Source organism: Bufo bufo, chromosome 1, assembly GCF_905171765.1.
Source record: "Bufo bufo chromosome 1, aBufBuf1.1, whole genome shotgun sequence".
NCBI classification, from domain to species: Eukaryota; Metazoa; Chordata; class Amphibia; order Anura; family Bufonidae; genus Bufo; species Bufo bufo.
Window position 1 is genome coordinate 36,996,194 of NC_053389.1, and position 14,521 is coordinate 37,010,714.

Genomic DNA, 14,521 nt, shown 5'->3' on the forward strand with positions numbered 1-14,521 from the left:
ATCAGATACTGATACTGATACTGATACCCCAAAGGATAGGTCATCGGTGTAAAACTCCCTGAAAACCCCCTTTAAGGAATCTCACAGTGGAGACAATGAATCATCACTAAAGTATATTCTGAAGCTTGGTGGTAACCAGAATGACCACCATTGCAGACAACAGGGGTTGTCAACCAAATTTCCTAGGTTTAGACCTAGACAAACTAGTTGCCATGTTGACTGACACCTGATTTTTTACAAATTTCACACAATGTACTTAATGGTTCTCTTACAGTATTTTACTTTCCATCATACCCACAAAATGAAAGTTTTACCTTTACAAATAATTGGGACGAGGGGGCCATCCAAATTTCCTTTTCCATATTTGACCTGAATATCCATAGCATTGGTGCAATTAATTTCCAGAGATGAACCTCTAAAACCAGCCAAGCAGGACCCAAATATAAAAACTCTTTCTGGACAGAATGTGGGCTCTTCAAAGGAAAAGTTCTGATCATTATTGCTGAGGGTTACCGGAAAATCTAATACTCGAACAGAATTTGCACACTGGAATCCTGATAGAGGGAATATGAACAGAAATAAAATAGTGATTTACTAAATTAGAACAATTAGAACAACCAGTTTGATAAAAGCCTAAAAAAAAACTATCTCGGTCAGTGCGTTTAGAGAGAAGGGAAGAGTAGGGGAGAGAAGTTGTTTGTGGAGGAGGAGCTGCTAGGAGAGAAGATGTTGCTGAGATTGTAGTCATACTTGTGGTATGAGTCCAATCTAATGCTTGAGAGATATAGTGGTTGAAATGAACCTGTACAAGTTCAAATCTTGAAGTACATATGAAAGGTGTCTTAAAATAAAGGGATGTTATTTAGTATATCACCTATAGAGCATGTATAGATTGACAGTACCCAAGACAAGCAAAGCGAAGAGGAATAGCCACCCAAATATGTTCTATTGGAGAATACCTAGATAGTGGATCTAGCAAAGTCATTGTAAAGATGACCACACTAGAACATCAGGTAGTATTCTACTTGCACACATACACCTACCAGAGTGAACCAGATGGCACTGGCAAAACAAGCAGAGGGCAATAAGGGGAAGGCCTGTAAATAAAGGATACTCTTTAGTAACCATGGCTGTAACCGATTAGGTCTTCATCAAGAACTGAGGTCACTCATTAAACACTCTAGCCACTGCACATATCAATGCATAGTAAAATCCTCCACCTTAACACTACCGATGGCTACTGAAGACAGAAGCTTATTGGCCTGGCTATAATGGTCAGCAGTAATGTGCCCAGGTGTTAGATGACAAAGAGGGGGGGGGGGGGGGGGTGACATGAAGTCATTCTGTCTTGACCAGGGCATTTAACTACAGGACTAGGACACTGAATGAAATAGTTTCCTTGGGTGACGAAAAACCTAGCTACAAATTTAGGTAAGCAATAAAAAAAATGGGAGCATATAGAACTTGGATCAAAAAGCAGAATTTTTCAGATGACTTACAATTTCCAGTAAATGTTTTAGGCAACTTCAGGCGGTATTTTCCAGACAAAATACCTAAAGTAAAGAAATATCAATTAGATGAACAAGCAAAATTCTGTGTAAGAAGAGAGGTAGTGGTAAAAGACTCATACATGCATATGATTTACAGTGTTGGGGTACCTTTTGAATGGGGTATCAGGAAGCGATCCATAGCTCATGCCATAAGTTCGCCAAATACAGGGTCTAACTGTCCAAGAGGCAAAAAAAGGGCAATTGTCTCAGAGCTCCAACTGTTTAGTTGTCTCCATTGTCCCAATTTTAACATAGGAGGGATCCACAGGCATCTAGATTCAGGGGTTCCTATAACTACAAAGGAACAAATCCAATGAACTGCACCTCTATCACCCAAAACCCTCTCCTGGCCCATATTTAACTCTAATAGGGACATACTGTTGAGCAGATAGAGAGGAGGACAACTTTGAAGTGATGGAGGAGAATGTGGGGTAAATTCAGCCATAGATAAGTTGGACATCATATGCCATTTGTTATTATTTGGCGCTATATGATGCTATAGAGATGGGCACTGGATTCTAGAATTGTGGTATATGGTGGTTGATGGGTTGGGGGCTGGAGGCTTTACATGGGCATCCATAGACATTTATGAATAAAGGTGTTAACCCTCTCAAGAATGTCTTCAACGTCCTCCAAGTTTTATCTACATTGACTTCTACACATTTTTTTAACATTAATTTGGCATCATAAACTTGCCAGGTTTAGTACGTCGCCCCTTGATGACTACCACTGCCTTTATCTTCTTTCTTTTACGTTTCCTCTGCCTTTTCTTCTTCTCCATTTTTTGAGCCGGTAGAGGAATGGGTGATTCTGTGGCAGTTTCTGGAGTTGGAGACTTCTCTTCCGAATCCTGGTCAATCTTGCAAGGTTGATGGAACTTTTTGCTTGTTTTGTCTATGGAAAATCTGAAGAAAAAAAACACATTCCAAACAGATTTATTGTTGTCTACATTATGTTTTTGGAAGAGGTCACCACCCCCTTATTGGATTTCATCAGTGTGAACGATTAAGCCAAGTATTTAATACTGACCCCCGATGCTACTCACTAGTAGTGATGATCCAATCTGTATATGTTCCATTAATTCTACGCCTCGTTTTTTTCTCCTGCACATGTATTGTCTTAGTCCCAGTTTCTTATGTTATGTTTCAACCAAGATCAAGATGATATGATACTCACAGCTCACCTAGGTTCAGTCAACAACTTACTTTCTCATAGAAACTTCTTTTTGATGGATGGGTCCCTAGATAATAAACTGATTCTGGGGAATCCCTGTGATCAACTGAAGTTAGGCAACCTAGCAGCATGTGTTCAAGGTGTAGACAGCCCTTAGAACATTATAGTGGACTTCATATGTTTAGGTAGTCTCTGACTTTTCTCTCACTTACCCCTCCTCCTCGATAGGTGTGCCATAGGCAATCAAATTGCTGTCTACAGGAGTTCTGTTGAGAAAAATTAATAGATGTAAGTACTGTATACAGATGTGTCCTTCCTTACAGTTTCTGTTGGCTTGAGAGCTTCTCAAGACGAATGGCTTGAATTCTCCAGCTTGAAAAATACAACTTTAGCATTACTCTGTTTTAGAGTAGCAGAAAATTTTTCTGGACATCTAATTTCTGGATATCTTGGACCAAGAGGAAAAGTAATGAATGACACATCTGTATGTACATGGTGGCATGGCTCCATATACAGCAATAGCCATTGTGACAATACCCTGAACCCCACCTACCATCACCCTCAAAGTAGAATATCAAAGTGGTTTCCGACCCTCGAAGCTGTTTTTCTTCTGCCCTCGAAAGTGCTTAGCTTCAAGATAAAAAAGTCACTTACCTGTTCACCAGTGCTCCATTATAGCACTGAAGGTCCTCTCTTTGTTGCTTCTGGTGACCTAAAGACCAGAAGTGTAGCATCCCATCCATCATCACCTCTGCAGCCATTCACTGACGTGAAGTGTATTTAAGAGACACAAAACCTCTGAGGCCAGTGAATAGACGCAGCAGTGCACATGATGACATCAGGGTGTAAACCTCTAGTCCACAGGGGACCAGAAGCATTGGAGATTGGACCCTCGGCGCTGGAATAGAGCATCGGTGAACAGATAAGTGGCTTTGTTTCTTTATGCTAAGCACATTGGGGAGCACATGTTAAACTGCTTTGTTGGTTGGACAACCACTTTTAAAAGGATATTACCAATTGGAACATTTATGGCAAATTGATAGAATATATCATAAGTCTCCCATAGGTGCAGGACAGGTCCCACTTCTGGAGAATGGAGCCCTGAAGCGAATGGAGAGGAAACTGCCACTGTCCATTCGCTTCTATGCACTTCAAAAATTAGCCGAGCCCCTGGGATCTGCTTCTATGTAAAAAATAGGGCCTTAAGTGAATGCACAGTAAGGTGCACATGTGTGGTGTGGTGGTAGCCTGTTTTTAAGATAGGAGCGCGTGCCAGAGGTGGACATTTATGGAACAACCCCTTTTAATGAGCAGCATGTGTGGGTGAAGGTGGGGGAAAGGTGTTATATGAAATTTTTATATGATTTCTATGTACATTCCAGTCCCATAGTGATCTCCACGGTCCACGAGTAGTTTTTCTTGCACCTTTATGATCACTTACGTTTTCTCGTGGGCAGGAGAATCATCTGGGATCACTGCCATGTCTACAGGATAACTCTAGAGATAAACAGAGAAATAAAAATATATAAATACCAAATCTATCAGAATCTAAGGCCTAGAACTGCCCAATCACCTACGTCCCTCACCTACCACCTGCCATGGGCTGCAGTAGAGTGCACTGCATCAAGCAGGGGGTCGGCGTATTGATGCCCTATGCTTAGGACAGGCCATTAAAGGGGTTGTCCAGGAGTAGAATATTGATGTCCCAGTAGAATAGGGCTGAACACTGTATGGAACTGTTAGTGGCGTAAGTAGAGAAGTAAGGGCCCCATAGCAAGGATCAAACCAGGCCCCCCACACAGGACAGAAGTGTTTCCGCCTAAATCCCTTTAGTTGACCCTTGGGCCATTTTTTCCACCGCCTCATTTGCTAAAAGTTGTTCCTTTAGAGGGTAGAGTCCTGACCAAGTTTTAACCCCCAGTTGAAGAGGGGATTATCCCTCTAGCCCTGGGCCCCATAGCAGTCGCATGGTCTGCCGCTATGGTAGTTACGAGTCCGACCAATCCTACCTCTGCACAACACAACTGATCGTCTCAGACACATGAAGGCAAGAAGTTCTACAAATTAACTCTCGACATACCTGTTAATTAAAAAAACATTCCAGGTGACTACCTCATGAAGCTAAAGGGGTTTGTCTCCTCTGAGACATTGGTGGTGAATTGATAGAAAATGCTACCAATGTTCAAAAGGTGAGGGTCCTGCCCCTGGGACCCACAGCTATCTCCAGAACAGGACCCCTGAAGTGAGAGGAGAGCAGCCAGGCCGCCCTCCATTCATTTCTATGGGACTGCCGAAAATAGCTCTCAGCTACCACCAGCATTCCCATAGAAGTTGATGGACCAGTGGCCGTGCTTGCGCAGCGTGCTCTTTATTCATTACTATGAGACTACTGAATATAGCCGAGCGCACTCACTCCAGGTATTTTCTGAACTACCATCAAAATTAACTGAGAGCAAGCTGTGCATGCGCGGTGCACTTTCCTTCACTTTCGGGGGCCGTTCTGGAAATAGGTGGGGATTCCAGAGGTGGGACTAGTGATGTGTCATCGAAATCCCAGATGTGCCAAGCCCTTTAATTAAGTGTTCTTGCATGGCAAGACCACTTACTGTTATCTCACCTATATATTCTTATTATTATAGCCAAATTTACCACCCTAACTCCTCCCACAAATTGACATAGACAGTAATATACCGAAACGTGCTGATTGTTCCTGATTGGTGTGCTATTTCTTTGTGGAACGTTTCGCCGAATTGTTTACGAAATATCGGCGTTTTTGTGATGAAATTGGTCCCATGGGAATGAATGACGGAATGTTCGAAACTAGAATGGGAGCTGAAAAATCAGGACATGATTTCTAAACTGCCACCACTCCCTTATTTCCAAGCCCATCTACACAAATCTTATATCAAAACGTTCAGCTATCCCTGCTGCCACTAAAATGTCCACTGCTAAGCCATAGTCCCGATAGTTTTAACAATATGACCATTTGTTTGTAACTCATGCTGCCCATTGACATTCATTGAAACTCCACTCTAGCCACTCCACTCAAATTTTGAAGGGCAATTTCTAAACTGCGACTGTGCCTTCATTTTTTATATTTCAGAGACATACTATGCATTAAAATGTAGGTCTGGGTCTTGTGATTCTCACAATATAAAGCTCTTCAGTGTAGGATTTATAATTTTTTTAACTACGACCGTTTGAAGAAGGCAACCGCCAGTGAAGTGAGCAAGTTAGAGCAATTTGTTTTTAACCGCTCTTCTCTGCCCTTGCTGTAGAGTGAGTTGCCATAGGAACCCAGGTGTGTGAGCAGCCAGCAGAGTGACAAAAGCTAGAGTGTGAGCTGAAAAATCAGGACATGATTTCTAAACTGCCACCACTCCCTCATTTTCAAGCCCATCTACACAAATTGGCTGCTAATGTTTTTATAAAAGTATGTTTTAATGTAACTGTGAAGCACTTTGGGCAACAACATTGCAATTAAATGTGCTATATAAATAAATAAAAAGTTGAAATGCATTTCTCACTCTATCAAGCTTGCCATGTGCACTTTTTAAATTTGATCAATCAATTGGTTAGTGTAATGTTTACTATCTTTACTCACTCCAAACACTCTACACAGTTACTCTGCCCACTCCATAAAGTTACTCTGCCCAGTCCAACCTTTTTTTTTTTAACCAAACTTTATTAAATTTCCAACAATAACAATTATATAAAGCATATCACTATTAACATTTTTTTTTATACCCCCCCCCAAATCCCGCACCCTTCACCACCACTCCTCTGTCCCAAGACCGAGGGGTAGTGGTGGAGGGTGGAAGAGCGGAGGAAGCTCTATGAATTCCAGTCTCCCCAGATTCCAATCCATCTTTTCTCAGTATTTCTCTGCTTATACAAAATAGATTCATATCTCTTAGTAATATTCACCAGATTTAACCATGTATTCACAGTGGGACTGTTTCGCGAAAACCAAGAACGTGCTATCAAAAGTCTTGCCAAAAACATTATCTTAAATAAAAGTTTTTTTTTATATTGCTGACAGCTCACCTTGGCAAGCTCACCCAATACCCAACATTCAGCAGAAAAAGGGATCCGCACCTTCAATTTTCCCTCAATATATTTATGAATAGCCCCCCAGTATTGTTTCTACTCTACACAGGACCAGAACATATGCAAATAATCCACTTCAGGAACAACGCACCTAGGACAGTTGGAATCATTCCTAATCCCACATCTACTAAGCCAAAGAGGTGTGACATAAAGTCTATGTAAAATATTAAACTGTACCAAAACGTGATTAAAATTATGTGAGACCAATTTTAAATTAAAAGTTACATTCTCCTGGTCATTCAGATGGATCATTGGACATTCATTTTGCCAAGTCCTCTGGCCAGAGGAAGAGACACCTCCAAATTGTGCTATAAGTAAATTTTTATAAAGTTGGGAAATCTTCATCTTCTGATCCAGGTTCCCTATCCACTTATTAAATTGTATTGAAGTGTGTATTTAAAGCCAAATTTTTTTTTTTGAACTCAAAAGTGCCGATCTTAGCTGTAAATACCGAAACCATAATAATTTCTGTGCTTTTTCTCTCTGTGATAAATCTGTAAATGAAATAATATCTCCATTACTTACTACCTGTGTCAAATATAAAATATTACTTTTTTGCCAATATTGATCCTTAGCTAATTCATCTAAAGTTTGTAAGTGCTGATTATACCTCAAATGAGTGCATCCCAGTGAACCTTTCACTCCACACCATAGTCTAATAGAGTACCATGACTTCATAAAGAGATTTCTGGCAGATCTAAATTCCCTATCTGGGTTGATCAATTGATCAGACTCCAATAGAGTGAAAAAATGATCATATGGAGATCTATTCACTAAATCCCTACAAAGTGGGCTATCATTCCATTCACGGAGAAAACAAAACTGTGCAGCTAAGAAATAGCCCCTGAAACAGGGGAGATTAACTCCTCCCCTCTCCAAAGGCTTATACCAATGCTCTAACTTAAGTCTTACATGTTTCCTCCCCCAAAGTAAATCGTTAATAATCCTTTAGATTACTTTGAAGAACCTATCCGGAATCCAAACTGGAGAATTCCTAAAGAGATAGAGTAACTGATGGAGAATCACCATCTTAACTAGAGATATTCTATCAGGTAGGCGAAGCCACGTTGTTATTTTTGACCTTAACTTATTTATCAATGGCGTCAAGTTAAGCGGAATAAAATCTTCCACCCTAGGGGAGACTGTAATACCAAGATACTCAAAGGATTCAGTGATTTTCAGGGTGTTCAAAGGGCTCTCATTGGGGAATGTAAATTTATCTAAGGGCATAGTTGTAGTATCTAGTGGCATAAGCGTGGTTTTATCCCAATTTACATCCAGAACTCCAAAAGAGTTTATCGTTTGCATGATAGTTAACAAAGTAGATTTTGTCTGTTGGACATAAAATAAAATATCATCTGCATATAAAGAAATGCAATCTTCCGTTCCCAATACTCCAAACCCTAGAATCCTAGGATCTTGTCTGACCCTGGCAGCCAGGGGTTCAATATAGATATCAAATAGAAGAGGAGAAAGTGGACATCCCTGGCGAGTGCCTCTAGTCATAGGGAAACTTCTTGTAAGATGACCATTTATATTGAGTCTTGCGGTAGGGGATCTATAATAGGTTTAACCATATTAATAAACCTAGGGCCAAAGCCCATCCTATGAAGCACTCTCCATAGAAATCCCTACTCAACTGTATCAAAAGCCTTAGATGCATCTATAGACAAAATAGATCGTGAAGACCCTCCAGACGTCTGTATATTAGAAAAAAGGCGATGTAAATTATAATGAGTCCCCTTATTAGGAATAAAGCCGTTTTGGTCTGGATGTATAATTGATGTCATATCACTAGATAGCCTCATAGCTAAAATTTTAGAATAGAGTTTAACATCTGTATTAAGGAGAGAAATAGGTCTATAAGATCCCAACTCATTAGGGTCTTCACCCTTCTTTAATATTACTGTTATGACGGCCTCTGTCATTGTTTCTGGGAGGACCCCCTCCTTTATTGAATCAGAGAGTGTTTTCCACAGATGGGGAAAAACAACCTCCCCGTATTTACGATAAAACTCATACGGGGGTTCATCCAATCCGGGGGAAGAATTACCTGAACAGGCCTTCATTGCATCCTCTATCTCTTGGGGACACAAGTCCATCTCCAAAAGTTATTTTTGCCCATCTGTAAGAACCGGAAGGGAGATAGAGTCCAAGTATGAGTCAATCGCAGCCTCTGAGAGGACACTCTCTGATTCATATAGTTCACAGAAATACTTTATAAATACTTCTATTATTCCTTCCTGATCTTCCACAATAGTACCATCAGGCATGCAGATACTACGGATCTCTTTCTCTGAATCCTGGCTTGCTATTACCCTAGCCAGCATCTTCCCAGGGCGACCTGCCTCTGAGAAATATTTTTGCCCTCTGAAGAATAGCCTCTGTTGGGCTTTATCCAGAAGAAAGTCAGAAAAAGCCTGGCTTGTCCTCTGCATAATCTCTCTACCTTCCTCTGTTTTTCCCTTGGCGTATCTAGCCATTCCTACAGCGGCTGCTTCCTCTAATTCTTTCTCCTTCATAGCATAGTGTTTGCTCAAATTTGCAATTGTACTGATAAAAATCCCTCTCATAAATGTTTTAAACACATCCCAGATATATTGAGATTTAGCTGAGGCATAATTCCTATCCCAAAAGGAAGTAATCTCATTTTCTATCTGATTATGATTATCAATTATTAATAGCCAATGGGGATTCAATCTAAATGGGGGTTTCACTCTAGACTCATTCCCAACCATACATAGCTCTATTAAGAAGGGAACATGATCTGAAACGTATCTGGCCTCGTATTTCATCAGTTTAACACAATTTAAATAACCTTTATTTATCAAGGTCAGATCAATTCTAGACATAGAGCTTCCAGATTTACTAACACAGGAGAAAGCTCTTTTTTCTTTAAATAGATATTCCCAAACATCCACGAGGCCCACCTCTTGGCAAAAACGAGCAGGGAGCACCCATTCCCTCCAGTAGAGGCCCTATCTACCTCTGGATTAATCACACAATTGAAATCCCCATTGACTATCACCAAGCAATCAGGCCACTGATCCACAAAGGCCATCAAACAATTCAGTACCTGCCTAGAAAACGGAGGGGGAATATAGATAAAAGCCAAGATACATAGCTTTCCATCAAGCCTACCATGAAGAAAAACATATCTCCCCTGTTTATCCATAGAGGATGCCAAACATAGAAAATTAATCTGTTTGTGAATCAATACAGTAACTCCTCTGGAATCGGTAGTATATGTAGAATTATAAACCTGTGTAGCCCACCTCCCCCCAAGTCGGGGGATCATCTCCTGTGAAAATCAGTTTCAACCAAACAAATAATAGCTGGCAGATGTATCCTTATCAAATCTAATACCGCCTGTCTTTTTACCTTCTCCCCAAGACCTCGAACATTCCATGTAAGTATTCTTATAATCATTAATTAATCCTAAAGTGCCCAGGTACCACTCTCATCAAGCCTCACTCCATTCCCCACCTCAACGTTGGACGCATCGCAGCCCACCCTTTCCTTTAATCCCCCACACCCTCGCCCTCCCCCCACCCAAACACTCCATATCCCCCTTGATCTGTAGATTGAAAAAACAGACCTCTTAACTAAGACCATCCCTCCCCTACTCCCCCATCCGGAATTCCATCAACCAAAAAAGAAAAAAAAAACAGAACAAGAAAGCACAAAGTATCAAGGGAAAAAAAAGCATATTTTAAACATTATTCATATCTAACCAATCGGTGGCCATATCTGGAGTGTCAAAAAAAGAGTACTGTTTCATTAAATACAACCCTTAACTTAGCTGGATACAAAAAAGAGTACTTAATGTCCTTGCCCTGAAGACGTTTTTTAACATCTAAAAAAGTACGTCTTTTATCTTGAACTTCTTTTGAAAAATCGGGAAAAAAATAAAGTTTACACCCATTATAAAAAATCAGAGGTGCATTCCGTGCGCGCCTCAGGATCATATCTCTATCACAAGCAGCTAACATCTTAATGATTACAGTCTTTGGCGGCCTCCCCGGAATCAATTTGCCCCCAGGGATTCGATGAAACAGTGCTGAAAAATGTTCCTTCCCAAAATTTTCAAAGATTATAGATTGTATCGTTCCTGCTAGATTTTTTTCATCAGGGGTTTCTATTAAGCCAATAATTCGTACATTACATCTTCTTGACCTATCCTCTAGGTCCACCGTTTTTTTTCCAGATAGTTATAGTCCTTTTTTACTGTACTATTCTCAGCCTTTAATACTTTTATTTCTTGCTCCAGATTGTTCACTGTGTTTTTCACTAGTTCCTTAATTCTGCCGTAAATCTTTATCAGATCGCCCTTTATAGTAAGTACGTCTGACTGGACTGACCCCAATTGAACAGCAATATCTTGTATCGCTTTTCCATTATTTTTAACAATCGATAAAATCTCTTCTAGTGGAGGGGAATTTTCCCCTTGCGTCTCCTCATCTCCATTATGAGGATCCCCCTCAGATGGTTCTTTCGCCCTAGATTCAGAAATGTTTTTTCTTATATTAATATCGTGCCTCCCTTTGTGTCCAGACCTGGTACTTAAATTGGGTGATCTCAAAAATTGGTCAATTTTAGCAGATTCTATTGGTTTCTGTCCTGCTTTGAGCAAAGTCAAATCCGTTGATCGTCTATTCTGTTTGGGGGCCATCTTATAGAGTCCTTTTTTTTTTTTTTTTTTTCCTCCTCTTTTCCTTCCTCCTCTTTTTCGATCAGATTATCCCCCTTTTTTTTTCACACTCCCAATCAGAAACGGTAAGGGGTTAATGGGTAGTTAGCAGAGAATAGGGGATGAGGATTAATTCTGGGGTTAGGTGAGGGAGCAAAAAAGGAAAAGAGCACCGACAACAAGGAGCAAAAAAGGGAAAATAAAACGTCCAAACAAGGGGGGAGGACAAGGATGGATCTCACCAGACCAGGATCTTCACGTTCTGGCTCCACAGCTTAAGTCCAAACCATCAATGCAGGGCAGCCATAGAAGTAGAGCCTCGAGACCACAAGAAGAAACACCCAGGGGGACAGGAAACCAGGAATCCAGACAGGGTCTGGGAGACAGCTGGACAACACAGCAGCAGGGAGACAACCGGACGACAGACAGCCAGGGATCAAGCCAGCCCAGTCAGGCCGGTCAACACATAGCAGGAGACACCACAGGAAACAAAACGGGGGAACAGCACCCTGGACCGAGCGTTCAGTCCCCAAAGCGGATATGGGAACCTCTATCCCCGATGTATCCCTGATGTAGCTCGGCATCTAGTAAAGGGGTCAGCGCTACTTCAAAACCGCGATCCAGCAGAAAATTCAGTGCGGTACATGATTCCGAGATGCGCCGGCGTTGAGGGAGGAGGGAGAGCGCAATGTTACCACTCACGTCATCACGTCCTCCACACCTGGATGCCAGTCCAACCTTTCCATGGTTACTCCAGCCACTCCAACCACACAACAGTTACTTAAGCCACTCCACTCCAGTTGTACCCTGCTTTCACACCTGAGCGTTTCTCAAACGTTTTTGTCGCGCGTTTTTATGCGCGTTTTTTGCAATAGTAAACGCGCGTTTGACGCGCGTTTGTGTGATTGACTGCAGTGTCCTATGGCCACAAACGCGCGTCAAAACGCCCCAAAGAAGCTCAAGAACTTGATTATGCGTCGGGCGTTTTACAGCGCGATCGTACGCGCTGTAAAACGCCCAGGTGAGAACCATTCCCATAGGGAAGCTTTGAATTTCATGTGTTGAGCGTTTTACAGCGCGTTTGAACGCGCTGTAAACCGCTCAGGTGTGAACTTAGGGTTAGACTACTGGTGGAGGCAAGAACACTTCACACAATTTCCCCAGAATTTGTAGTTTTTCTAGTTCCATATGTGTTCCTTCTTAGTTTTACTTCTAACCAGATAGATAATAGATAAATCTCATGCACACTTTGCTTTTTTCATAGGTGCGGAAGGTGTGGATTTTAAAATCCCCACCATGTTAATTGTTTGCACGGGCATCTGCACCAAAAAATGCACCACAACATAAAGATGCATAAAAACACACACCAAACCATAATAAATGTGGATTTAGGTGCATTTTTTGTGTTGTTTTAATGCAGATTTTATGTAGGTATACATATGGGTGGTTATTTAGTTAAAGGGGTTCTGCCGTTCTTTTTTTACTGGATACATCATTCACCACCGATCAGCTGTTTGAGAAGGCAACAGCGCTCCAGGAACACTGTGGACTTCTTGCTGTTTACCGCAGGCCCAGTGACGTCACGACTAGTATCACTGGCCTGGGCGCGGCTAAACTCCATTTAAGTGAATGAAGTGCCGCTGCCTTCTCAAATAGCTGATTGCAGGGGTCCCGGTGTCGGACCCCTGCCGATCAGATGCTGATGATCTATCCAAAGGGTAGATCATCAATAAAAAAGAACGGCAGAACCCCTTTACTTTAGGCTAATGAGGGTTATAGGTTGTAGTAACGCTTTTCATCCAGCAGTATGCAGCATTGCACCTTAGTATTTCATGACTCCTAGTCCCTTGCACCCAGGATCACATTTATGGTAAATAATTCATTCTTGCACACATCATCCTATAAATTTTGATTTTCATTAATGTATATATGTATTCACTTGGGCTATTGCACTCCATCCGTTATTATGCTCCGTGTTATATAAAGACACGTGGAGCATGCTCAGTCCTGTCTTCAGGATATGGAAATGTCAGGTTTAGGTCAGTTAGTAGATGGTGGAAACACAACAAGCTCAGAAAGATTCACTCCCTCATTTATCAAAATCTAGCTTGTGCTAAACTGGTCTTGATGGGCCCTGCGTTGCCGGAGGAGGAATCTAATTTGTGATTGTCATAAAATAAATGCCTCCTCCAGACTGAAATCTCGTAGCTGGTGTAGACTTTAGTCATCGTTTACAGTGGTTTCTGGCATAAAAGATTATAAATGGGCCGGGACCATCCACCAATGCATGGACCTTACCATGCCCCCTTTCCGGAAACTGGCAAGAGTGGAGTAAAAATGCCAGATTTAGTGGCAATGGTGTTTAAAAAGATGTAAATCTGGGCTTCGCAGCTTTGTTACGCCAATAACCAGGCATAGGGAGATGGTAAATTCGCTCCCAATGTCTCCAGTAGAGAGAGGCCATGGTGTTAAAGGAGACCTGTCAGGAGCTTCATATTGTCCAAGCCAGTGGCGGATCCACAGCCTGGTCTCGGGAGGGGCACTTCCAGATTGTTTTGTGGCGGCGGACAGAAAATAATGTGGTGCTTATAGAACAGACTATTTTATTTAACCTATCGTACAGCTCTAACACATATACCGTAATCTAATAGACTGTCTGAAGTACTGGTACGGTCTTCTATAAAGATGGCGGTGCGCCCTTGTGGATACAGAGTCCCTGGTAATAGTCTTTGACCACACGGGGCATGTTTTCATTGGGGCCCTCAGATCTGATCAGTTACACACACTGGTCTTCTGCAGGTCTTCCTGGGGGTCGGGCGGCTCAGGGCCAGTCTGATCACACTCTGCACTGAGGAGACAGATCGCAGCCCTCCCCCCGCACTGCGGAGACAACACAGGACCCCCACACCGCAGAGACAACACAGGACCCCCACACCTTACCGCAGAGACAACACAGGACCCCCACACCTTACCGCAGAGACAACACAGGACCCCCACA

At 41.8% G+C, this 14,521-nt stretch overlaps 1 protein-coding gene across 1 annotated transcript in view; it reads right to left on the bottom strand.

Moving 5' to 3' along the window:
• LOC120993445 overlaps window positions 1-14,521 on the bottom strand; it is a 29,972-nt gene that overhangs the window by 11,133 nt on the left and 4,318 nt on the right. The window contains exons 2-7 of the mRNA XM_040421953.1: window positions 4,165-4,220; window positions 2,936-2,989; window positions 2,247-2,455; window positions 1,500-1,553; window positions 1,044-1,097; window positions 315-554 (exon numbers count right to left, since the gene is read on the bottom strand). Coding sequence (XP_040277887.1) covers window positions 315-554; window positions 1,044-1,097; window positions 1,500-1,553; window positions 2,247-2,455; window positions 2,936-2,989; window positions 4,165-4,205 — 652 coding nt within the window. The 5' untranslated portion in view covers window positions 4,206-4,220. The remainder of the gene's footprint in view (window positions 1-314; window positions 555-1,043; window positions 1,098-1,499; window positions 1,554-2,246; window positions 2,456-2,935; window positions 2,990-4,164; window positions 4,221-14,521) is intronic.